The sequence below is a fragment of the Aptenodytes patagonicus genome, chromosome 15 (genome assembly GCF_965638725.1).
Source record: "Aptenodytes patagonicus chromosome 15, bAptPat1.pri.cur, whole genome shotgun sequence".
Taxonomy (NCBI): domain Eukaryota; kingdom Metazoa; phylum Chordata; class Aves; order Sphenisciformes; family Spheniscidae; genus Aptenodytes; species Aptenodytes patagonicus.
Window position 1 is genome coordinate 11855808 of NC_134963.1, and position 23395 is coordinate 11879202.

At 35.7% G+C, this 23395-nt stretch overlaps 1 protein-coding gene across 3 annotated transcripts in view; it reads right to left on the reverse strand.

Annotated features, from left to right (window-relative positions):
* SPECC1L (sperm antigen with calponin homology and coiled-coil domains 1 like) overlaps positions 1-23395 on the reverse strand; it is a 73961-nt gene that overhangs the window by 17753 nt on the left and 32813 nt on the right. For all 3 annotated transcript variants that reach the window (XM_076353312.1, XM_076353311.1, XM_076353313.1), the window contains 8 exons: positions 23190-23263; positions 22487-22662; positions 20508-20671; positions 18736-18827; positions 12979-13069; positions 11014-11097; positions 9122-9278; positions 5475-5577 (listed from right to left, as the gene is read on the reverse strand). In XM_076353312.1, the coding sequence (XP_076209427.1) occupies positions 5475-5577; positions 9122-9278; positions 11014-11097; positions 12979-13069; positions 18736-18827; positions 20508-20671; positions 22487-22662; positions 23190-23263 (941 nt within the window). The remainder of the gene's footprint in view (positions 1-5474; positions 5578-9121; positions 9279-11013; positions 11098-12978; positions 13070-18735; positions 18828-20507; positions 20672-22486; positions 22663-23189; positions 23264-23395) is intronic.

A 23395-nucleotide genomic window follows, 5' to 3' on the forward strand; every position in this document is an offset into this window, starting at 1 on the left:
GGTAAACTACAAAATAACTGCTATCCATGCTCCATTGAATCAGGATTCACTGATTCTCAAATCGTGGATTAAAGCTGAGGCTATCAGTACTTCTGGCAGTAGGTGAGAACATAAAAGTATTTCTGGAATAGACCTAACAGCAGTCCCAACTACTGCCTCTTCAATCCCAGCTTCTGAAAAGGCAGTAAATGGCAAATATAAACCATCAAACCCCTTAAATATTGACTGTTAATGTTTCTTTCCATACAAAAGACATTATTTTTTGGTTTTGGCACAAAAAAGAACCATAAAAGGAGCAGTCATTCTCAAAAAAAACAATAATAGCTTCAGACATTAACATTTGAAGCACTTACAGAGATACAGACAGCTTCATAATTTATTCTAAATTTTGTTGTAATTAAGTGTAACAAGTTGACATCTCTCTTGTATCAGAATCCAATCCAAACAGAAAAAGGAAGTATGTCCTTCCTTAACTCAACAATTTTTGGCTAAAGCATCGCAGCTTAAACCAAGGAGAGAAGTGTTTTGGCAGCCTGACTGCTTGGATGAATCAACCAGACAGCACCAGGGAAAGCATGCACACCCTGGAATCATTATTTGAACACAGGCTTACATAAGCACATAGTCTTGTCCTCTTTTTGTGCTTTTTTTAAAATCAATATAATACTTTGAGTAGAATATGATCTAGCTTAGTTTTGATAAAGATGTGTATATAAGAACAGGTTTAAAAAAAGGCAACCCGAACCATCTTTTACCCTTAGCTTTGTTCCTCTACACTTATTACTTGAGTACAAATGAAAACATTGCTTGATTTCAGGGTACATTCAGCATAGCATTAGGTACACATACATTCATATTCAATCACACTGCTCAATCACTAAACAATTTTACTGTTTATTGCTGCCATGTAGATAATAAGTTTTAAATTTTTTTGTAAGACATAAGCTTTGATCTGTATAGGAGGTAGAAATTAGGTGGTCTTTCCAGAAAAAGCAGCATTGCATGAATTAGAGGACAGGTACAACAAGGCTACATTAAGGAGGTCTTCCAGTATATCTGTAATTAGGAAGCGTGGAAAGCTTAAAGAAAGGTTAAAAAAAAATTTAGTCTATTCTTGCTGCTATCTTGTGACAATTGCTTTTTTGGTGTCAGACTTCTGGAAGTGAATTAGCTCTCAGTATGCTGACAAAAAATGGAAAATAAATTGAAATATTGCTGTAGATAAGAATGGGTAAGGATGTGTGTATCCTGTTTGTTGGTCCCCTTCTTAACATGAAACATGCATGCTCACATCCTTTTTTTGACTTTTATTAGTTGTGTACTCAAAATGAAAGTAGCTGTGTTCCAGCTAGGGTAAATGCTCCGTAACAGCTGGATGGGATTACTTTATGCTTTGAAGATATCTGGAATTTATGACAGTTTTATGACACTGCACATATTTTAGAGGAGCCAAGAGGATTCTCTTCCCTCTGGAAAATGCAGCACTTGGCGCTGTACTCTGAATCAGTATGTCAGATCCTGAGTAAGCTAACACATGATCAAATTTCAAGTATTTTGTGTCTGTTCATCTGAAAACTAAAGGTGATTCGTTCCTCCTTTATCTAAATGCTTAAAAAAACCCCCTTATCTTAAGAGAGCAACTCTCCTCTTTCATGGCTTAGGGATCTGTTCAGCCCTGAATATAATTAAACTCAGTAACTTAGTGAGTGCAATACTGTCTAGACTGAACAGGCTCTAGATGAAAGTTAATACAGAACCTGCCTGCTGTTAGTTCTGCAATGACTTTCTGCAGATGGCCACCCTCCAAACCTAAGCTTCAAGGAGAAATTCTGCTTGCAAACAACATTCAGACAGCATGTATATTAAAAACAACAACATAGTAAGAGAAAAAGCCATACAGTTTTTTACATCAGTAAGAATTTCTCTTATTTTCATTGGCTATTTGAACCTTAATTTTTTTATTGAGGTACTCTTAAAAAAATACCAGATTTGGAACACAGTTAAATATTGTTTCACCACTACATTTCAAGAAATCTGTTCATTTATTCCCCTCCAAATTTGCTTGAATAAATCAAGAAAACTGTACAATGAAGTAATTTATCATAGTTTCGTAACAGGATTAGATATTAGCTTGTTTATCATAATGCATTCACAAAAAAGAAAGTCTTAAGATTCCTTTAAAAATTCTGCTATATGGAACTACATATTTGTCAGAGGTGGAAAGCGCAGTTTGGCGTAAATGTCTGTGAATGTGTGTGAAGGGCTTTAAATAAAATCCTTCCGCTATAATGGTCTGAAATTAGAGCTTCACCGCACTATCATCTTTGAATTATTTAGCATTCACAAAATTTCAAGCTTCTAAAAACAGAGATACTTAAGAGTTTTAATCAAAAGCTTGAAAGTAATTTCCTAGAGGGGATAGGAGAGCAGAAGTTATTCTTCCATTTTATTTGAGCAGACAAAAAAACCCAACTAGTTGTACCAAGCAATTAAGTAGTACTGTATTCTCAAGTACCATGTGAATAAAGGAAACCTTCTCTCTGTGAAACAGTACAGACCTTGGTGTGTTGTTTGTTTTTTTTCCGTCTTTAGTATTTTCAACACATGGAATAAAAAGCAGCTCAAGAGCTACAGCTGGCCTCCAAGCAGAATAATGTTCAATCCTATGCTGCTGCTCATTTACAAGGGTATACCAGCTACATCATACCTTGTTTTTAACATTTTAAGCCACTGGTAACTCACCTATAACTCTGTACACTTTAAACAAAATTTTTGAAATTAAGATTTGTATCTGGCTATTTGTGTGATTACTACTTATTAACCCATGTATAAACCAGAAATTAATCTATTCTCCAATATCCAGTGAAAAAATATAATCCCAGAAATGAAAGGTAAAGTAATGCCAGGAGCAAACATGGCTCTGTTAGAAATCGGGCTTTAACTCAATGTGCATGCTTCCATCTTCTCTATGAAACACCAACAGCTGAAATAATTTTCTATAAATATTTTACGTATAATTTTCTACAAATATTTATGTATGCATAAAAACCTACAGCTGTGAGACAGCACCTCCAGGTGAGAGGGAGAAAAACAAGACAAAAAAAGTGATTGTGGTTGGCAACTGATGAAGAAGTAACCACATCTTTCCATGTTGGCAAAGACATACTTGAAAAATACTGGCTTACAGGGCTGAGTTTTACTTAAATATTGGTAGTTTAATTAGATCTGCATTAGAAACAAATAGGATAAAATTAACAAAAGAATTATTCTGAAACAAAAGCCTTCTAAGACTCTTTTCCTTGTTTCCAAATCATGGTTAAAATCTTCAAGGTCATTTTAGAACTTGTCACAGACTCAATTTGCCAGTATTTTTCCTTTAACCTGTTATATTTGTAACTAAATAAATAATAGCTAGCATTGATTTAAATTGGTAACAGGATACAAATTGGTGACTAGAAAGAAAGTGGACCTACTGCTATTCCTACAGAGGAAAAGGCTGGGATATTTAGGACTCCTCTGTTCTGTGTGGCTCACACAGCAGCTCAGAGACTGAAGACAGATCGTCAGTCAGCATGCAGGTAGCTCTAAAAAGCATGTGCTGGCTCTTGCCCAGATGCTCAGCCAAACAAAAGCAAACAGTGGTATAGAAGAAAAGTAGACGTTATAATGATGGGAAATGCTGGGGATAAAAGGGAATTGTGGCAGCGTATAAGACACTAGGAGGAGCTGGAGGTAACAAAAGGTACCCTGTCAATATTTGGGTGACAGGGAAGAAGGAAGAGAGCTAGAGTACCTTAAGTAGGACTGAATGAGGAAGGGAGATGTTAATTATTCTGATGCTTGTTTACTGTTTGTCAGTTTTGAATCCACATAGTTTTAAAATTAAATTAAAACTAAGCAGAGCTTCAATTTTTTTAAAAAAAGATCCTTTTCTGGCATTGATAACGTTGTTGAAATGCCAGAAAGCTGGATAAGCACTATTCACAATGAATACAATGCTAGATATGTTTAAAACAGTAGAACACCACTAACATGGTGTTCAACCAGAACTGAATTTCAGGGGATACTGAAAATAATCAAATTCTGTACAACAAAGAAATGAAAAATGAGTGTGTGTAAAGCAAAAGTTAGTTTTTGGAGAAGAATGTCTTAATATAACCTCCTGATATGATCCAACTCTTTCAAAAGAAGGCATGCATTGGTTCTACAGATGCTATATGCTATGGTTTCTCAGTAGCAACACAAGCAGAGAACCGTATTACAGTTGTTGAAGCAAGTACAGTAAGTCTCAAAACCTATTCTTCTACTAGTGTTTATAAAACTCAAGTAATTATAAGCAGCAATCTAGATAAACAAAAGCATGCTCTTGCATGTGTACACAACTACAGAATGAAAAGTTTAGAATATTTTCTATTACTTTTCCTAACCAGATAAGGAAGCTGTCAAATTCATCTTTCATTTCAAGACAATATGGGAAAATATTTTTGCATTCAGTTTTAGAGGATTTATAAAGAAATATAACATCCTGCCTTTTTTAAAATGTGGGGAAGGAGAAAGGCTCTTTCCACAAAGAAGCTTATCCTCAGAAATAGCACAGTTTAGTACTAGACGTGCCACAGGAAGAGGGGGGAGGGCTTATATCACAAGACTGTCCATTGTACTGAAAGATGACTTTTCCTATGGATGGGTGATCATCCTGTTATGCGGCTCTTAACTTCCTCCTGCATTGTGAGTCTCAAGTCATGGAAAGAGTAAAGTTCTTAAACTGAAGATTGTGTTGGGAACTCCAAACACTTTCAATACAAGTTAATCAAACAAATACATCATGGTCAGACTATTAACATCCTGGTTTAGTTTGCTGAAGCCACTATTCTTTTGAAAAAATAATGTAATCAGGAGAACTCTGGATAGTTATCTTGTTAGTTCTTTTGGCTTCTGATAACATTTGGACTAACTGAAAAAAAAAGTCTGGAACCGCAGTAAAAAGCCAAGTTCAAAATGCAAGACAATGCAACCTTCACAAAACAAACTGTCCCTAAATAGAGACTAAATGGGAGCACATTGAAAGATCCAAAAAACCCCTACACTAATTACCTGTCAAAACCCCCCTCTCTGAAATTCAAGAAATGGTATTCTAACTGCATTGGGAAACATTAATTTAAACCTTAAGTTACTAAAGTTTCAGTAACAGTTTCAAAAGTGTAATCTGTAAAAGGCTGTTTTAAAGTGCCTCAATAGGAGGTCAGCTGCCCCCTTAAGAAAAAAGCTATTATCAACATGGAGCAAAGCGACTAAAGAGCTATTAATGTTAGTTAGGTTAGGACTTGTAGCATGTGTTCCAAGAAGAGAGTACAGTACATACCAGTGCCATTGCAATCTATGCAGTCAACTGTGGAGCAGCCTGGTTTATGCCATTGGCAGATTCTAATGTGTTGCAGCTAGAAGTATGCTACGTTAAACAGCTCTACAGTTACCTGATATCCTTCTGTTTTTTTCTGGCACCACTTCAGCAAGGCATTTCTCTTGGATCCTCCATATTCTCTTGCTAGGGCAGACAAGGGATCTTTCCTCTCTTCCCTAGGAACAAGGCAGAAGTGCAACTCAGAGCTTGTAACATATCTTTTGCAACAGAAATACATATTGTAAAAACTTCAAAAAAAGGACAAATTAATGTCACAGTGAAAGTAGTAAGGCACAGCACTACTGACTGAAAAATAGAACACACAGAAATACCTGCAGAGACTTAAGAGTTATTTTGGAGTAATTCTTTCACTAGCAAATTATCCTTCTTTTTCCTTTAAACTTTTTTTTCTAGGTCTTTCAACCTCAATGATTTTTTTTTCTAAGAGTTCAGAAAATTAAACTCACAACATGGTAAGTTTCAGCTTGAACCATTAAGCTAACTCAAGTGACTTTATTTTGTATTTAGAAAGAGAATAAACTGATGCTATCTCTTTTGCATCTCATGGCTGATTACAAATGTCACCTTGAAACAACACGTTTGCATATTAGCATTTGCCTGAGATCTGGAGTTCTTAAAAAAGAGGGGGATGATTTAACTAGGTTGATCTGCCATTTGATATATTGGCACAATAATGATTCACTTTTTTTGAAATAAGAATGTTCAATTACCAATAAAATCTATCAATTAATTTCACTTCCAGTCTGTCAAGCTTACCTTACGTCATTTTTTCTTTAAGGAAGGATTGGGGAAGAAAGGAATGGTCATATCTGGGTTGGCCAGTTTTTCACGAGTCTTACATTACAGACATCCCTTTACCAGGCTTCAGAAACCAGTACTTAGATTAAAAAAATATATATTATAGAGGTTAATACTTTTGTAGTGGCCTAGTTACATGATTCAGTATTTCTACAGACACTATAGTGAACAGTCTCTGACAAAAAGACTAGGTATTACACCATTATGGAGCTTAGTTACTGGACGTAAAGTGTGCCAGCAGTTGTTCTTATTTTTAATAATTTCCATTTGGAAAATTAAGATCACTATCAGTGAATCCATGCTGCAAAGATTTCCTCATCTGCCATTTTTTAAAGACTTCTATGCAGATGTAAGCAAAATTCCCACAACATCCACAAAGATGATACCTTAAATTACTCCTTTCGGATATTTCCAAAAAGGGATACAGGTTGTATACATTCACTCTCAAATCTTTAACTCTTTGTTCTTTACAACCCATTTGGTGACTGGAAAGAGGGGTGGAGGGTGGAAATACGTAGTATTTTCAGCAGATTCTCTGCTGCAGATTTACAGGTAGCAATTCTCCAGGTCCTGCTAGGGGAAAAGAAAGCATCCAGGGGATGTGGATTTCTTCATGCATGTGTGCTACCAACGGAACACCAGAGACTGTTCCACATATCAGCATCTGTCACTCAACGCATAAAAGAAGAGAACATGTGCCAACATACAGTGAAATGTTCTAAGGCACTAATCTTAAGTACATGTATTGCAATTTGCTTGGCCAGTCTTCACTGAAATACAGTTGGCAAGATCTCAAAGTTGCTTAGAAAGAGATATCAGTGGTGGCATTTGAAACATCCATGAAAATATATGCACAGCAGAACAGTAAACAGGAAACAGTAAGTGCCTTTCAGCATGGAAGATAGCAGTATGAGCCTTCAAACCTAACTGCTAATCTCAGAGAGATTTAACATGACAAGGAAGTTGCTAATTGTGTTATTTTAAATATGAAATAAATGATCTGAATAAGTTACTGTATCTAAACTTCATAGGTACCACACAGCCAGAATGATGCTTCAAGAAATGCTGTACTTCAGTTCTTAAATCAGTACATATTTCAACAACCCAAACTGGTGTATTTTTTTCATTGGTGATTGAAACAAATAACAATGGGATTGCATATTCAATCTACAACGAAGATTATGCAACACTACAAGAACTTTAAAACAGAGATTTGGGACAACATATGAGAACTCAAATGAAAAGCTCCCTCTCTTTACGCTAAACATACTGTTTAGCCATGAGGGAGCTGTACAGCCTGTTCTCAAATTCCAGTAAGAGCACATGGTTTATATCAGGTTCTCACAGTTATGAAAACACTGCTGAAGAAAATAAATTAGCATAAGTTGTACAGAGACAATGAAAAATTGTTTGATATATAAATCTTACAAGTTAGTATATTAGGTCAACTGTATTCCAAATCAAGGAGCCAACGAAGTTTCAACTAGAACAGGGAACCGTAAACTGCAAGTATTTGTTTTAGTGAACTATAGCAATAACTATTTATTTTACAACAACTTTCAGAAAAAGGTAGGGGAAAAAAGAGAAACCTGACCACATAATAAACTGAAGTCCAGCAGAGACATTCTGAGGACAGTTCCAAAGAGCGTGCTCATCACCGCGCACCCACTGCTGCAGATTCCACTACTGAGTCTTCTTGTAGGGCTTAGCATTGCAGTCAATGGTTGGGCAGCATAGTAAAGATATTGTAATTATAACTGTATGATTTTACCATGAAATGCCACACTATTTGCTACAGTCTGCAGGCTGCCATCAATGCAATTTTATACATTACCAGTTCAAAGTTCATATACAGGTGTTTTAGTCTTTTTTTTTTTTATTTCTGGATGTACTCAGTCTAAATTTAGGTGCTAACACACACAATATTATTTGCTGCTGGTAAAGTACCCACAGATCCAAACTCAATTTAATTTCTGCACAGTGAACGGAGAGCATCACTAAGGCATGCCTCAGCTGATTTCAGGGAAATAATTTTCAATAGCACCCACAGCTGTAAATAACTTCACAATTTTATAATGTAGTTATTACATATTGCCAATGTCTCAGAACATTAAGGGTTTAATATTTCTGCTGTACAAAAGCTTTGTCAGAAAGCTCTGTGTTAAATGGTCTTGAGAAAGTCCTTTAAGCTTCATCTGCCAGTTTCCCAATCTATGAAGGAGGGCTAAGTACATACTTCACTTGCATAACACGAGGCTTAAATACTTTGAAGTCCTTTGACTGATAACACTACAGATAGGAAAAGTTTTAAATTTACCACAGACTTATCTTTTTATTTTACTAATGAAAGGGGGTTGCCTGGCCATTTGTTACTTAGACTTGCATTATGATTTCATCTGTGGGACAAATAACCCAGGCCCATTCACTCGTGGCTATTTAGAAGACTTGGCAGTGTCTGGAATTAAGACCTAGTCATGCTGCTTTTTGTCTTCGGCTGTGATTACAAAAGTTAAGGTTTATCATGTGGTCTCCCTGGGTCCAAGCCACTCTGAAAGATTTGTTCAACATGCCATAAGCTCATTTCTTGAATTTGGCTTCATAGTATTTTGAACTGATATGATCCTATTATTTAGTGACATGACTTAGCTTCGTTTTCTAGTGGAGCATAAAGTTTTGGTATTAACCTCATAAGCTCTAAAAAGCCTAACTTCTGGTCTAACTTTCAAAACATATACTGAGCTGCAGAAAACACTTTCTGAAGCTCTCAAAGATTATTGAAGATTGTTATTGTATGGGTGGCAGTAGATTCTGCAGTCTTAGTGCCAATATTATATACTAGATATATGCAGACAGAGCTATGAAATTAACACATTTCAGTGTACCACAAAAAAGGGTTTTTACCTTATTCGACTTCTGGTTGTAGGCGTGACTGATGCCGTAGGGGAAGATGAGAGTGACAGCTGTGGTGAGGTGGTACCCATTGCCATGAGAGATGCTGGAGATGCTCCATCAGGTGCACTGATATCCCGTTTGATTTCTTCACTACTTCTTCGAGAGACTAAGTGGGAAAATGCCCATATATTTATTGTTTGCAAACATAAAACCTTTCAAACTCATTCTTGCTCTCTGACAAGCATTAGTTCAGAAACCATGCATGGAAACCCATATACAATACTAGGCTTCAACATTTTTCTTTGTACTTTCCACTTAGGAAATATCAAGGATTTAGACTGCACTGCCAACATTTATGATCAAGCCTGTATCTTGAAGCAAAGAAAATTTGATGAATGTATCTCAATGGAACATCGCTACTTCCATTTGCAAGATTTTATGAATGAGAAGGAATTTTAACAACAAACCATTTAATTTTTCTCTGGTCCATGTAGTTATGTGGCTAAGCTTCAAGTAGTTAAGAAAAAAGAAAACCAAAACAGTTTAGAGATGACAGCTGCTTTATTTCCACTTAATTTTAATCAAGAATTGGCATGTATGTGATGCTCTGGACATTAATTAAATATCCTCAGCAAGCAAATCAAAGATTGACCTGAGACCATTCATCCATGTTCCACAGAGAAAAGGACAAACAATTTTTCTTTCGAACGAAAGCACAAGCATTACACGCTGTAAAACCAAATTTGGAATGGTAAAGTTTTCTCTGCATTGAAGAGTTTACAGTTAAAAGTATGAGGTTTGCCTTTTATACCTAAATAGTCACCATTGTTTATGTTTGTGCAAATCCACATATATCAGAGGCTTATCTTCTAATGACTTGGGGCAAGTACATTAATTTATAAATACTAGACAAAAGAAGTTGAGGAAAAAACACTTCTTTTTTTTCCCGGAGAAATCAAATGATCTAAACCACATTTTCTTCTTGAAACCATTTACTCAAATATAGGTGTTTTTAAAAAATATTTCTCTCAAATTAGTTCTGCCTAGTTTATAGAAAGTACCATTTTCACAGTATCACACTATTTGTACTATAGATCTTAAAGATTTGTTTTTAGAAGCCCCTGCTGATACTAAGACGTCAGCTTGATAGTAAACTAACACTCTACATAAACTTCTCTTCAGCAACTCTATTTTTTAAAAATCCAAAGTTAACATCAAATGTGCAGCAAACACTATGATTAATACTGAAAAATATTTGTAGGTTATGCCAGTCACAAAATGGACTATTTAAAAATGATTCACTGCAAACATTCTTTTGTCCTACAGAATGGGTAGAAGTTTTGCTAGGTAATATGGGAAAACATTCATATGCATTAGATAATGTATAATGATGCATTTGTTACCTAAAAAGAACAATCGTCCTATTTTAAACCATTGAAAATAATTCTTTCCACAAACAAAAATGGAATTGCTTAATTAGAGAACAATAATATGCTTCTCTGTCTCATTCACTTAAAAAAAAATAATCCTACATCCAAGCAGTAAAAGGTAGCAGCCAGGAACGGTTTGTTTCCTCATATATACCTTGCACACCAAAATTATTTGTGATACAAGGAAAGATGACATGGAAGTTAACTGTTAGATGCATGATTCATACTCGTCCATCTGGTATGTTGGTGCAAGTCATATATGCAACTTTAGTTTCTTTCCCCAAATATTTCAACAGAAAACTTGAACACTGAAAAATATGCTATTCCAAATATCCAAATAGAGGTTTTTTGACAAGAGCTTGATGGTCTGAAGACCAAAGTTTTCTCTTGAAAAAGTAAAGTATATCTGTAAGTACAGTGTTGGAATCAGAGTTCCTGATTTTACTAATCATCCAAAAAACGTGGTATTACCAGAAATAGATTTGGCACTTTCCATAGCAGGTACTCTTGGCAAAGATGCTGGCCTGCTGGTAGAAGATGTTCTCAACAAATGTTCTGGACAAAGAAAAAGAAGAAAGAACACGATTAACAAAGATTCCAGTTAAATGTAAGACATTTAAGTATGAGTCATGAACATTGTCTACCAGTGGCTGAGTTTGGCGGTTTTAGTGAGAGCAACTGATTTTATCTGTATGAAAAAGGCGGCCTAAATTTGCTCATTACCAATGAAGATCACCATGAATACATCATGATCTTCTTAATCCTTTTTCCCTAAGGCCTCTTACTAACCCACTTGCCCTGGTCTATAAAAAATGAATTGTTAAACCAAAAGGCTGAGCAAGCAATCCCCATTTAGCACATGGCCAAAAATATTCAATATGCCATTCACAACGTGGATTGGTAAAGCAGATTGCTTTGTCCCTTATGTGACTTTTTTCTTCCTTTGGTTTGTTGGGTTGGTTTTTTTTATTTTTTAAATAAAAACATGGGGTTTTTTCCCTCCCCCATGCAGTTGAGTCAAAAAGGTGCCTTTACGTACTGTAGGGAAAGATTAGCTCTGCCTACTGCCGATGAGTAAAATCAAACTACAACAAAATTCATTTTCTGTAGCATCAAATCAAAACTATTTCCTATTATTGAAGCAATATTCCTTCAAATAAAACCTTTAGACTGTAAACAAAAGGTTTACATACTCCTGTGTAGAAACACTTAGAAGGCAGTAATTTGAGTACAAAAAACCCCATGAAAATGAAGAATGGGGATTAAAAAAAGCGAGACCCCATTCATTAGTTGAAAACATAAGAAACATACATTGCTACAGCGATACCTTAAAAATATATATGGTTGTAAACGGGAATTCTGTCTGACACATTCTCTATTTGAATGCAGTCCTGCTCCTGCATTAACTGACTATAATGAAAACACAAAAACTATACAAAGCATACCATTCATTTTGTGTTTACGCTTATGTCTACCCATGAATTCTGTAACAATTAAAGAATCCTAAACTATCTTCTTGGAAAGGCATTTCAATATTCCTAAAAATATCAAAGTTTCTAAAATTAAAACTCCAGCTGCATTGTACAAATAACCTCAATATGCATTCAACAAAAGCAAGAAGGAAATCTGGCACGTACAGACTATTATGAAGTGCTACACAAAAAAACCAACAACCCTTTAGAAAGCATCAGACCTCAGGAATACCAAATTGAGAGGAAATATTCAGCCTGGAGTCATATGGGGATTATCTTGAGAAACATCTACAAAAAAAAAACCCTAAAGCAGGCATAAATCAGAGCGCTACACCCAACACATGATAGCCATTCATTCTCACAGGAAGAGCACATTGTGAACAGTGTTTTGAGAGACAAAACAAAGTTCACAGAACAGGGAAATATTGGGAAACAGATAAATCAACACTCAATTTAATTCCATTCCATTTTTTCATCTGGCTCCTGAAGATTCAATACTTAATAAGTTTGTATTTTGTTATTCACATGCAATGCAATGCCAACCATCGTCCTTGTTTCATTTTTGGTGAAAAAAAACCCCAACCACACAATACATAATGTAATCCCTGAGATATGTATTTTTAATATCTGGAAGACAGTTGCAAGACATGACCCTGAAATCATCTTGTCTCAATTTTGCAAGTGATCTCCGTTTATACACACATTAAAAACTGTCAGAATAATGCCAAGTTATCAGGATACAACAATGGTTTTGTTAAAAATTCAAAAAAGTATCTTTATAATATGCCACCATGTGTGATGAAACACAAGTAATAAAAACTTGAACTCAAAATATTCTATGAAAATATTATGGTAATAAAAAGTATATAATATGATAATACTTTGGATACTAAATGATATAAAATACAAAAAAAGTATTAATAGCATTGCTAAAAACAAAGCTTAAGTGAACTTGAATCAATACCTTGAACAGGGATTTCAGCATAGCTTGGTCTTTTGTCTGTCAGCGTAGCAAGGGGTTTTGAAGCTGAGATTGGTCCACTTATAGAATGCCTCTGAAATGGAAAAATACTTGTGTCAAACATAATCTGAAGATAAAAAACAAATATGGAATTGCAGAATCAGTTTTAGAAACTCAGATATGACATTATTACTGATTTAAAAGAACTAAAAAAAAGACCCTTTAAAAATACTTAGTGAAAAAGGGCGTGTCCTCTTTACCTGTTCCTTTTGCCAATCTGAATGTATATACACACACTGTGCATTGATATCGTAACATTTCCTTGTTTAAACTTAAACCTGTTCCTCAAACCAATGTTGCAAATGAAGGTTGTCAATTCTCTTGCAGTTTTTGTATTAATTTTCACATTCATTTACATTTTGTTTGTACAAACCTGTTCTGGTTAAACTTGATGTGTTTAAACTAATACAACCTCCTATATGTAGCCAAGATTTTAGTGCTTGATTTGTGTTATTAACATATGCCTTACAGCTTTGTGGCTTTTCCTGGAAAATTAGGATAATGGTGTATTGGGTGTAGTGACATGAACTACCGTTTGCTAAGAAAAACCCTACTGAAGAAACTATTTTTTATTCAGACTGTCAAGAGCTTTTGTTACCACATATTTAACTGCGATGCTCAACTGAAGAGAGACATTTCATTAAGTATTTGTCAAACGTAACAAAACACAAATAAAATTATTTTTTCTTTCTAAGGTCACCTTAATTTCTGTTCTGCTCTAAACTAGCTACGAAACAGATTTTTTCAAGTTTTATGTAAAATATTTAGCAGTGCATGGGTTCTAGCAGCTTGAAGTGTAAGTACACCATCAGAGATGCGTTAGGTCTTGCACACAATACTTAACCACAGGACAACACTGAAATTAGCATTTTAGTATCACACAAATGAACTCTACAATGCAATAATTACTCTTACACTTACTGAAACTCATATTCAGTAGCTGAAGACTCAGGGAAGACCATCCACAATCATTCTTTTTTAAATTAAACATTTCAAAGAGCCTATTGCAAATTATAGTACATTCTTTATTCACCCTGTCCTTTCTATTAAATTCCTATATTTAATCACAATCAGTCCAGTAATGTGTTTATCCTGAAAACTCTTTCAGCTCTCCATCTGGCCCAAGATTAGATGAGAAGGTTAAATGAGCCTTATCTTTGTAAGATGATAAAGGTTAGATGTTTCTCATGCCAAATCATGTAGGCAAGACAGACAAATCCAAAACTGTGATTAAAAAAAAGTTAACAGCATATACTTTGCAGCATCCCATAGCACAGGCAGGATTACAGGGCTACTTATTCATCATTTAGAGTCAAACTAGAGTTACGCTTTTGTGCTAGAAATCAAATGGGAAAAACAACTGCCAACCATCTAAGAATCTAATTCCAAAATATAGCATGAAGAATTTCATCACTTCGTATATCAAAAGTCCTGCATGTGCACTACAAAGATTATTCCTTTAAATGTGCAGATGAAAGTGACTGCAATTGTGAGCCATGCACAGAAGTGCCTACAACAGCTTGCCGTAAGAGCTGGTATTTCAAACCTGCATTAACTTTAAAGTTCACGTCACCTACTTAGGAATTTTTTTTTTTTTAAATAAAGGACAAGGACCCTATCAAAGTGAGACACCACCCCCCCCCCCCACTCCCCCCCCCAAAAAGGAAACCACTATAATAGAGTTGGATAATGAGGTTAAAAGAGAAACATTTCGTCATTTTGTCTAGCTTTGGGATTGTCATTACAAAGACAGCATAGTACAGAACTTCAGCCAGGAAACAAACGTATGTACAGAGCAGGCACAGTACTGGATAACCATATACCTTTATCACTTTCTCAGCTTCTGGATATCACTTAAAAACAAACATCCTTTACGGATATTGTCAGAATATGGTCGTATTACTCAACTGATAACTTGCTGCGTACTGGTCTTGTCTCCTTGCTATAAAATGAACTATTTGTCTTTTTGCTCCTGTTGACACTGCAGACAGGGCTTACCTTCACTGTTGCTAGTTCTTTATTACATATCTTACTATTACAACTACCGGTAGTAACGTAGTGACTAACACACAGCAAATTAGAGGAAAATGAACCAACTAATGTTTATCTAGTTCCACTTGGCAACATCTATATAGTAGTAATAGTGCACAAGTCTCTTGGAGAATAATTTTTCCTGAAACATTTTACAAGTGTTAGAAAGTTTTCTGCTTGACTGAGCTTTTGTTGAATTTGCAGATCAGCCATTCCTCATTTCACTTACAAAACAAAACACATCTGATGTGCAATCAAACACGTACGGATCCTACCAATCCCTTTATAAATACCTTTTTTTCTTCAACTAGAAATACATTCTAAAACCCACTTAACTGCTAAACACCATTTGTCCTTTACACTAGTGTTCAAACTCCTCAACACTAAATGAAAGGATCAAAAGTTTGGAGGAATCACATGCTTTTGAGGCAATTCATGGAGACTACTAACGGGACAGAAATTACTAAAGATGCTTTGCAATCTGTGATCATCTTCTTATTCATCCTACATTGAGGTCTAGCAGAAGAAAATGCTAGAAACTTTAAGGACTACTTTTGATGTGGTGTATAAAGAAAATTGTTCACAGTGTTAAATAACATTTTTATGTAGTAGTCTCTGTATAACAGAATTACAGTAACAGATAAAGTTAAAGATGCTAAGATCAACAGGTACTTTCTCACAGCCATTCCTGATTTGAAGATAAAGTTTCTGCTTGCCACCTATGACTCTCCTCAGATTTTTTCCTTTTTTTTTGGGGGGTGGTGGTGGTGTTTGTTGTTGTTGTGGTTTTTTTTTTTTTGTAAGATCAGTAACAACTCCAGAGAGGAACCAGCACACAGGTAAAAAAGTAAAAGAGGACAAACACCTGACACTTCAAATTTGAGGCAGAACTATGGCAGGATGAACTAATCCCTTAAACTCCAAATATTTTGCTTCTAACTCTTCATCCCTGCGTCTGTTATTGGCTATGGAAGGAAACATGACCTTCAACCACTACCAGGTACCTATTCCTGATCACTTTGCACTTCAGCACATACTTCAATGAAGTACTTCATGCCAATGCACCTACACATGGCAATTTCAAAACACACACAGTTCTTCACATATTAAGTAGTTAAGATATGGAAGTCTTTGACACTGAATTGCTTGGAGCCTGAAAGTTTATATGCTCAAAGCAAAGCAGTACATTCAATGGTGACTAGTGAATCTGAAACCACATCTACTTCAGAGTCCTCCAGCTATGAAACAGAAAAAGAAAGTACTTGGGTAAAGCAGCAGATATGCTTCCTTGTCCTTATATACCTCCCTAGGCATCTGCTTTGGTCACTCTCAGTGGCATACCAGACTAGCTAAGCTTTGGGCTAACTCAGCAGAGTTGTTTTTACATTCTGAAGAGCATTCTCTTCATACCTCTCTTCCTAAATTGTTTTGCAGTATTGCTAAGCGCTATGGTAAATAACAGCTATGTTCCACTGCAGGCTTGGACCTGAAGCCAGAAAGGGGTTTGTTTGCTTGTTTTCAGTTGCAAAAATGTATCCAAGAATGTATCTCCTCATACATACACATATTACTGTAAAGAAAAATAAACAAAGCAAACAAAAACTCCCCAAGACTGAGGAAATTCATGACACAGTCCAACACAAAAATGAAGCGATACGCATAATTCAGAGAGGGCACATGTTGATGCATCTGTACTTGGGAGAATCTTTTTGCAACCAATTCATCTTATCATAATATCAAAATTGTGCCAGTTTCTCAGTAGGTGCCCATGTAAATATTTCCCCTGTGACAGCATTTAAAAGCAACTGAGATTAATGATAATAAACCTTGCAACACTCATACAGAGATCAACCCTTCCACTACTCAAGATCTTAAACTATGGATGACTTCTATAAGGTGGGAGCCGATAGGTCAACTCACATAGTGACTACTTATTAAAATCTTGCTTTTCAATTCAAGAGAGAAAAAAACACAGACAAAAAATACAAAAAAAATTGCATACAACACAACAGTAGAAAACAAGGCAGTAATATGAAAATAAAGAAAAGGAAAAGATTATGAAAATTGATTTTGAACCCGAACCTCTTCTCTCTCGAGCAGAAAATATTCTTTAAATACAATTTACATAACTGAGGTCACAAAACCCAGTTGCCTTCTGGATAATTACAAATACTTTCAAGGAAACCACCTATCTTCAAAAAGACAATAGAAGCTGTTCTCATTTACACACCCTCCCCTTTGTTTTTCAGGCAATGTTTCCCACTAATGAGTATCCAGCTGTTAATGACTTGGTTCTATACCAGAAGTTCAATTCAAAATTCAAGTAATTCTGGCAGATCGAGAACATCAAATAAGAGCTGTAAACCTGAGCAGGTTTGCAGTATTCTAAGAGATTACTTTGGTTCATGGTTAATTTACAGGTAAATAAAGTGAAGTAAGCCTTAGGCTTCATCAAAAACTCTTCTGCCTGCCAAAGCTCTGGCCTGGCCTTTTAGGACATGAGATTGCCTCTTCCTAGAAGAGCACAGAAATAAACAGAAATATAAAGACAGATCAATAGCAACAAAGCATCTGTCAGAGAACTTGTCACATTTAACTACTTTAGAAAACTGCTGTCAAGAGTGAGCCCCAGGAAATAGCAGAAGCTCTCACAAAAAACCATTTAATTCTTTCTCTTTGCTTTGAGGCTATCTGTTTGTTTCATGAAATTCACTCTTAAATGAATAAAAGCTACACTAGTATGAGCACAGGAGAACAGTCAGACTGTTCCAGGTACTGTTCCTTGAGCACTAAAAGCCAATGGATTTATTACCAAAACATTATGCTGACCTATAGTAAAAATGAAGTTTTGGTAGTTCTGGTTAGTAATATCTTGAAGGCAACAGGCGGAATACTGACATTAAAGGAGTAAAACATATAGTACATTCTTTGATTTTTCTTTGTGAAGCTGGTCCCATCTGCTTTGTCCTTAAACTTGTTGGCTTTTGCCAAAATCTCACTTCACGCAGCTAGTGAGATAATAAAACCAGCAGTGATCTGTAAAGCTGAGCATTAGAGTACTGATGAAGCAATCTTAGTCTACCTACGCTCCTGCAGCTGACCAGATGGACAAAGCTTCAGAGGGGACAGGACAAAATACACAGTACAATCACCAACCGGCCAAACTCTCAGTCAGTACAAAATGAACAAACATAATCAATTCACAATGATTTTATTCCTCTCTGGTCAGGTCTGCTATCAAAAGCCCATGCAACATGGGATACATTTCTACTGATGATTGCTGACAGATTCTGCACAGATCTCAGTCCATTGCCTGGAGGGGACTACTGCTGTTTCCATGCCAGGCACAGGACTAAGAACTGACAAACAGCAACTCTAAAACTAAGGAATGCAGATAAAGTTTTCCTCCCATGCTTCTCAGTAGCAGAGGAATAGCAAGGGTTGGGAACATTTAACAACAATTTCCAAATTATGCCAAATCTTGTATTTACAACATGGTTGTCAGTGAAAGACTCTTTTGTTAGACTGAACATTTTAGTAATTACTTACTTGAGGCAACATTTTATCATTATGTCCCCACAAAGTCAGCCAATTTTTGTGTATTACCACCTGTAGTTCCACATGCTCTTCTTTACAAAGAAGGATTAAGTGCAGTCATAAAACGCCTACCTGCATAGGGGATACAGCAGCAGCCGGGGGAGTTTTCATGGGACTTGGGCTCAGGGGAGTGCGAGGAATTGTGGCAGCAGCAGGGCTTGGAACTAGCAGAAACAGAAAGGAAGCCACCGTGAGCATTGCACTGTTTTGCAGTGAAACAGAAGACTGGCTGTTATAGCGAACTCTTGCCTTATACTTTACATTACTAGTTTTACCAGATCACATCTTTCAGAATTTCAATTAGTAACTGACTGCAAAATCATTTAAAAGTATGCCTACACATTTACTCCTCTGTAATTACATTCATTTTCTGTCTTGAATATATCATCCATGGTAAAAACATAAGTTTACTGGGGGTGGACAAGGCTAAGGTGCAGGATACTATTACCCTGGCAGATGTAAATGATGGCATTACTAGTTCTCTGATCTCCAGATAATTAAAGAGATGGTAGCAGGCTCCTGGGTCTGCCAGTAAGACAAGATAGATAACATATATTACCTCCTTCTCCTTTCTCATTTCTAATCAAAGTCCACAGGTACTACATATTATATGACAGTCCCTGAAATTTTGGGATTAAACAAATAACATGTTTAGAAATGTATGAAAACAGAGAAATACTGAGTTGGTGAATCAGTCATCTGATTATTTAACAGCATGATTAGACATGAATGCTGAGGAAGAAGGAAGATAGAAGCTTGAAATAAAAGATTAAAAAGAAGGGAGAGGTGATTTATCATTTTACCAAACTAACTCTGGCAAGAAAGCACCTTTATCCAATAACAGATTAAAAAAACCTTCAAAATTAACACTAGGAAATTAAAAATTTGTAAATACCTATGAACAAAGAGAACAAGTGTGGAAATGGAGCCATTTACAGCATCGCCATGTAATACAGAGATGCTTCTATACCTTAACAAATTTTCAGGTTATAAGCAATGAAAAATAATTTGCCATGCACAGTACAGTACTTTAAGTCTCTCTGGTAATATAGTCTACTTCTAGCTAAGCCTTTTTACATCGAAGACTTACAGTGACATTATTGTAAACGAAGTTCAAAGCCAAAAGGCCTGGCGAGGGAAGTATTTTGATCCATACAAAGTCTCATATGCAGTCAAAGTTAGAACTCGAGTGTTTCTCATTTCAGGATAATTACTTGGATTTCTTATTCTGCTCATCTATAGAGAAGGACAACAGCACCTGTTCCACTATCAGAGAATTATAGTAAAATCCATTGTCTCAACAGTGAGATCCTTTTCATTTTAGAAAATATTCCCTATATTTTTTAACAGGTGATACTGGCTGGACTTTATTTTTAACTTTCATCAGCACTTTGACTATAAGAATCTAAGTTATTAAAAGAAACAAACTCAGCTCCAGTTATTACATGGTTTTTAGAATGCTTAATTTGGCACATTAAGTTTATGTTTTAATAGTCAGGCTGAAATCAGCTGTGCTTCCAGCTACAATTATGTGTGTAATATGTGTTTATGTATTTATAATATACGGGAGCATTGAATCAAAGCGTCCAACATATGAGTCATTGGCAATGCAACAGTGAAGAAAAAAGAAAGACAAGACAAAAAAAGGATGCTTGCACTTAACCACAGTGAATTATCTGTTGTGCAATCTAATTTAGGTTGGTTTGTTTCAGCCATCACTTATAGGTCATGACAGTACAATAAAACGACTTACCTTTGAATTAGCTAAGTCATTGGAAGTGTCCATGTCAACATACGCAAAATCAAAACTTGGTACAGCTACTACACTGGTTGAAAATTATTACCTTGGGAGGCACTGTCAAATGACTTGATGAGCGTTTTTACAGTAGGAGTTGGCTCTGAGGAGGTGGATGATCTGCGACTCAGGCCCATTCCTTGTCTCAGAGCTGCCAAATCTCTCTCTACAGCATTCATGTAATTGTACACTCGACCACGTTCCTCTTCCTGCCTGAAATCAATATACAACCCATTTAAGGCATTTAAAAAACATTTTAACATGCAAAGTCTTAAAAAAATCAACACAAATTTGAAGCCAAATTAAAATCGATGGTCCAAATCGGTCATTACAGTAACCTAGTTTTCTTTCCACTGTAATTTAGAAATAGATTATCAACCTAAATTATCACTAAGTTCTTACTATTTGTCAGCAAGAGAGCTTAAGCACCAGGTGAAAATTCTATCAAATCAATACTTGATTTAAGGCTTAATTTCTGCTCCTATCTCTCAAACACACACATGTACACATGGATGGAAAAAATTAAGCCTTAAGCATTTCACCATTTCACATGAAAATAATCAGCTCACAGGGGAGAATTTTTTTTCCACCTGCATAAACAGAAAACAATTTAAATGAGTACCAGGACGGCAAGAATACATTTCTGGCATACGCCTTTACGCAGCATATGAATCAGTTTCGAAAAAAAAATTTAGATTTTTAGTACAGAATATTTATGGTGGTTAGTGTATTCAGTGTCACTCACAAGACAAGAATTGTTTAAAGCAACCTATTTTCTACAGTCGGCAATAATTAAACATTGACTGATTTTTGCTTCACACACTGTAATAGACTTTCCTACCACCTTCCCTCCAATACAGTAGCTATACCACTTCCACTGAATCTGATTCGGTTGCCTCTTTGTTCTTTGTCTGCAGTGTACCAAATGTCAGAAGATGCTTGTGTATAGATAATAATGAATATACTGACCAGAATCAGCAAGCCAATTCTACCTTCAAAAGTGCAACTGTAACCTCAAAGGTTTACTTGCAAGCAGTAATTGAACAATTACAATTCTGGCTGAAATGTATTAGTAAGAATCGTTCATATTACTTAATTTGGTGATCTTACTTCAGATAAGATGCCTTACACCCACCCACTCATTCATCCAGATAATTTTCCATTTCCAGTGTAACCAGTCTGCTCTTCCTACCATCAGCTTTTCCCCAAGTTCCATAGCCTGCATTACCTCATATCCAGCTGGGTTAAGTGTCATGTATCCTACAAAATGCCCATCCACGTGGAAAAAAATTGTTTAATATTTACACATCACAAACAACCATTACTGTAATTGTAAGCTATACATGTATTCAATCCCTAGAGACAATGTAGTCAGGATTCAAATGGTGCTGTCCAAGATGTTCCTATTCTATGGATTTGAGGACATTAATACTTCTGAAAGACATATAACTCAGTTTCTAAATAACTGTACCACCTAATTCAAGCCACAATACACCACAGTTTGAATTGTTTTTATTTAAAATGTACACAAAGCATCTCTAATTATTTCCAGAAACAATTATCAGTGGAAAGAAAACAATACAAGATATATGCAGAGTTAGACAAGGGTTTCTTCTTGGGTAAAAATCCAGCTGTATTTTTCACCATACCAAAAGCCTTGGCTGCTAATAAGAAGTATTAATGATGGTACAGAAAAGCCAGCACTGCTTGTTTTTTGCACTGAGGGAAGTTAAATCATGTCCAGCTGTTAAACAGGAAAAATCCTCCACTTCAACCTGGTTTTGCAAAAGCGCCAAACTGAATATTCTTGGTTGGATTAAGTATACAGTATAAAGAAACAAATATTGTTCTTGTAAGTTTACCTATTTTGACCCCTGAAAGCCTTCGTAAAGCAGCTTGTTGAAATACAGATCCTCACAGTAAGAGCATTTATGAACTTCCAGAGTCTCAATAATAGTCAAGATACTGGATTTCCAAAATTGTACCCCCCCTACAAAAGAGACAATACCCCTGTTGTCTTTTGCATACTTGCGTGACTTTATTTCCTCCAACTCTTTAGTGAGCTTCTCATTTTTCTCCTGAGCTTCATGTAATCTACGCTTCAGGTCTCCTATCTCTTCCTGGGCCTCAGACTTTATATCATTTGCTATAACCACTGCAGTCTGTAGATCAGCTTGGAACTGACGCCATTCTGCTGACTCCTCCTGTAAGTAAATAAAACTTTAAATTTAAAGCAGCAGCAAGAATTTTGAAGTTAAAAATAAAAGTTATCCTTATTAGTCATAGTTTCCCTATGCTGTTACAGGAAACAATTTACAGGAACGATAAAGGCCCTCATCTCTGGCATTAGGCACAACCTAACTTACAAGTTAAATTGAAGAAATTTTGCTGGAAATAACTAGACTTCCAAAGTCATGAATTCCTTTTCTAGAAACAAAGAAAATGTTCAAAGTGGAGAGGGGAAAAAAAATAATATTAAACTACGCATCAGAAGACACAGGAACATTTTCTCCCAAGCCCAACGCCATATCTTTGTGACACTGAGAATTTTTCAGAAGTTAATTCTTTAGTCTCTGTAGGTTAGTAAATATATTCCCATATGATGCCTGTGTCTCAGAAATAATTATTTTAATGGTATTACATCACATCATACTACCTTTTCACAATTTCACATTCAGGTCTTATGATATTCCAAGTTAATAATTTATTGAGTTTTTAGGTTTTAACGTACCCGGAGTCTCCTGTGAAGATTCTTTATCTCTCTTTCCATGTCATGCTTTTGGTCCTGAAGCTTTTTAACTGTATCTGGAAAGAAAGTCAAATTATCTGTAAGATCTTAGTCAGGGATCTATTTACTTAAAAAAGAGTAACTGAAACAACCTGCAAATCTTTTTAAAAACTTACTCAGAGAATACATTTTTATAACCAAAGACATCT